Genomic DNA, 3,564 nt, shown 5'->3' with positions numbered 1-3,564 from the left:
TATGGTTAGAACCCGTACCGAGTACCAGAGACCTGTTGAAAGCTACCCATCCTTAGGGATCGATAATTAATAACATGTGGTACATACATGCGTCACTAATGACGACCACAGTGATAAGCAACATGCATTTTCAGGTCATAGGAGACGCATTTTAGTGACAAATCTCAATTATGATCCGTCACCGGTGACTGTCATTAATGATGGGTTGGGTAACTGTCACTAATGACGGTTATCATCTGTCACTAATGTGCTTTTTTGGTGTAGTGTCATATGAATTAGTGTTCAATTAGTCCTAATAGAAAACGCCTACCACTCCATCTCCAATGCATCACTTTCCATCAAATGGAAAAACCAAATAAATATATATTACCTCTCAAGTTGAACTGAAACGCACGACGAGTCAGGTGCCAAACTGCGCTCACAATCAAAATTTTAAACTCAAATAAAAAGTGTTCAACCGTAAAACAAAAACTAAAGCACCAACCTTAAATTTACGGGAATGTTAAGTTTGTGGAGAGCCATGGCATTGTGGCTTGGGGGCTCCACCAACAACGGGAAGGGTCAATTTCTAGTGCCGCAGTGTAATAAAATGCAATAAACGATTCGAATTATTGAGTCATTGTCCATTTGAAAAGGCAAACATTGGATGAATATGCTTTTTGCACATTACTATCAGAACTCAATTTCTAAGAAGGCCATTTACTAATTTTTTGCCAAAAAAAATCTGCTTTAAGGAAAGAAAAAAAAAACAACTGTAGGACTGGTGCAACATGACGTTCTTTGGTTGTACCATGACAAGATTCACTACTCTGATCATGAACTCACACTGGCGGCAACGTATCATCTGGCGCTGCCGCCGCTGTGGGCTTCACATCGACTTGCTGCGGCGAGACGTCGCACCGGCACAGGGGGCAAGTCGAGTGCGAGTGCAACCACATGTCGATGCACTCCACATGGAACAGGTGCCTGCACGCCGGCAGTTGCCGCACCATCTCGCCGGACTCGATTTCCTCCAGGCACACGGCGCACAGCCGGTGCCTACTGGGCTTGCTGCTGCTGCCGCCCTCCGAGCCGACCGTGCCAGGGCGCGCGTACGCGAACGCCGGCAGCGCGTTGATCGCCGCGTCCACCATCCCGCAAGTCGCGCTGGCGCGCGCCGCCGGTGTCACGGTCGTTGACAGCGCTGGCGCCGCTCCATCATCCGCGCACCACCGGGCGACGCAGCCGAAGGCACCGAACACCACCGCGACCGCGCCGGCGAGAGCGCACGCCTTTACTATGTTGACCGTGGCGGCGAGGATGGTGAGCAGGAGCAGCGACACGCAGGCGACGACGATGCCGTAGCAGGCGAGGTAGCCGTCATCGACGCGGGGGCTCGGCGGCGGCGGTCGTCGGTGCGGATTGAGCATGCGTAAATGCAACCGTAGGAAGCTATGCTGTGCACGGGCTGTGAGCGTCCGGTGTCGTCACGGCGCCAAGTTGCCATTGGCGCGGCGTCTTGGCGTCAAGAAATAGGCGGGTGGTGCTTGGACTCTGCGGCGAGCGCGGCAGGTTTGAGGGCCCCTGGTATTGGCTAGCTGTTGGTGGCCGCAGTTTTGGCAGTTTGAATCGGATTTAGGTTCTGATTCCGGCCGCTTTTAGTTGATCTTATCTATTCGTACATTGGTAAATGACTCGATGATTACACGACGGAAAGGTACTTTTTTTGGCAGCCTGTCCAGAGGTCAAAATCGAAAGCGACTGAGACTCGGCAGATTGGACACTCAGTATATTTCTTCCAAAGGAAAACATTAGACATGGTTTTGTCATCAGCAAGTTGCTTGATTTTATTTTGCCATTTGTAAGTGACCTTTTTTTTTTGTCTGTGTCAAACATTTATCATTATCGTCTTTGCTTTCAGATGTGAGCATTGATTTATCATAAAAAAAACTATGCTTTGTAGTTGAGAAAAAAATCAGACACCTTACGTATATTCCCTACTTGAAAAAGCACAGCAGAAACAATGGCTTCTTGAAGTGGAACTTTAGGCACTCCTTGCGGAAACAATGGCTTCTTGAAAAAGCACAGCGGAAACTTGATTTGCTCTATACTTTTCTGACCAGAATTTACAACTTGTTAATTGGTAACCTTCAGAGCTTTTGTCTTCTCGAAATGAGCTTGTAGTACCAAGTACTATACTACCAACCCCGCAACAAATTTGCATAAACTACAACGAGTAGCTATCTGAGCACTGATCACGGACAAAAATTTCCTATATGGACAATGTCCCAACATACGAATATATAAAATGATTAGGATCCTTGTGTTGAAACCTGCGCATTTGGATTTTAGTCCCAAACTTGGGACAGATGTCCATATTTATGAAATAATTCTATATATTATTGGCATCTTGACATCTTATATTAGTATAAAGTCCGGAAACAGTACTTACATTATTAAAAAAATACGAATATACAAAGACAAACAATGTGTACCGCCATAATGTGCAGCAGTGCAGGACAATGTGTTATCGTTCTAATCTAACCATGTAAACCAGATAGACTCCTGAAATCTGATAAAAAGAACTAAACCGGCGGTAACGCATCAGCCGACGACTGCGCCGCCGCTGCGGCCACTGTCGCGGTTTTGGCAGCATGTCTCCGCGGCAAGAGCTCGCACCGGCACAGCGGGCACGTCGTGTGCGAGTGCAGCCACATGTCGACGCACTCCTTGTGGAACAGGTGCTCGCACGCCGGCAGCCGCCGAACCGTCTCGCCGCGCTGCACGTCCTCCAGGCACACCGCGCACAGCGTGCTGCCCCCGGATTTGCTGCTACTCTCGGGGTCGTCGTACGCGAACGCTGGCGGCACGTCAATCGCCGCCGCGCCCTTGAACACGCACGCGCATCCGGCCCGCCTAAGCGCCGTTGCACCCACGGCGTCATCAGGTCGCCGCGCGCCCGTGGCGCCTCCACTCCTAGGCGCGGCAGCCGCCGGGATGAACCAGCCGATTAAACCAAAGAACACCACGGTGAAGCCCGTGACGGCGCAGGCCTTCACGACGTCAGTGGTGGCCGCGAGGACACAGAACAGAAGCAGCGACACACAGGCCACGACGACGCCGTAGCAGGCGCGGCACTCGACGTCATCGTCGGCGGCGGCGACCGAACTCACCACCGTAAGCCTAATCGTGCTGTCACTGCTCATGAGTATCCGGCCGCTGTCTCCTGGCTCGCAGATGACAAGGTCTGCCTTGCCATGGCTGCGCGGTGGGCGCGGCAAGAAATAGGCACAGCGCGCGGGACTGAGCATAGAAAGGGTAGTGCCGGATCGCTTTAGGAACTGCCACAGCGCGCGCGCGCGCGCGGTTTGGGCACAAGGTTTTCAAGTTTTTGATCTGATTACCAGCTGACGGCCGCAGTTTTTGACTTTGGAAAGAAAGCTGCGGCATTCGTTTGTTGCTGATGCGGTGGGCCGTCAAATCGTTAATGGAGCGAACAGATATTGAAACCCTGCTCTGCCGGTTGTCCAAACTCTGCTCGTATTTCTGAGTGCAAATCAAAGGCTTCAAATCAAGCCATTTCAT

General features: G+C 50.9%; 2 protein-coding genes across 2 annotated transcripts; both read right to left on the bottom strand.

Annotated features, from left to right (window-relative positions):
* Nucleotides 1–642: 642 nt before the first annotated feature.
* LOC133920623 (RING-H2 finger protein ATL72-like) lies at nucleotides 643–1,571 on the bottom strand. Its single transcript, XM_062365227.1, has one exon. The coding sequence runs from the start codon at nucleotides 1,407–1,409 to the stop codon at nucleotides 822–824; it is 588 nt and encodes a 195-aa protein (XP_062221211.1). The 5' UTR covers nucleotides 1,410–1,571; the 3' UTR covers nucleotides 643–821.
* A 619-nt stretch (nucleotides 1,572–2,190) lies between these two features.
* Nucleotides 2,191–3,352, bottom strand: LOC133920621 (probable E3 ubiquitin-protein ligase ATL45). Its single transcript, XM_062365226.1, has one exon. The coding sequence runs from the start codon at nucleotides 3,288–3,290 to the stop codon at nucleotides 2,565–2,567; it is 726 nt and encodes a 241-aa protein (XP_062221210.1). The 5' UTR covers nucleotides 3,291–3,352; the 3' UTR covers nucleotides 2,191–2,564.
* Between the last annotated feature and the right edge of the window lie 212 nt (nucleotides 3,353–3,564).

This window comes from Phragmites australis, chromosome 6 (genome assembly GCF_958298935.1).
Source record: "Phragmites australis chromosome 6, lpPhrAust1.1, whole genome shotgun sequence".
Classification (NCBI taxonomy): Eukaryota; Viridiplantae; Streptophyta; class Magnoliopsida; order Poales; family Poaceae; genus Phragmites; species Phragmites australis.
This window is presented reverse-complemented; position numbering and strand designations above follow the sequence as displayed.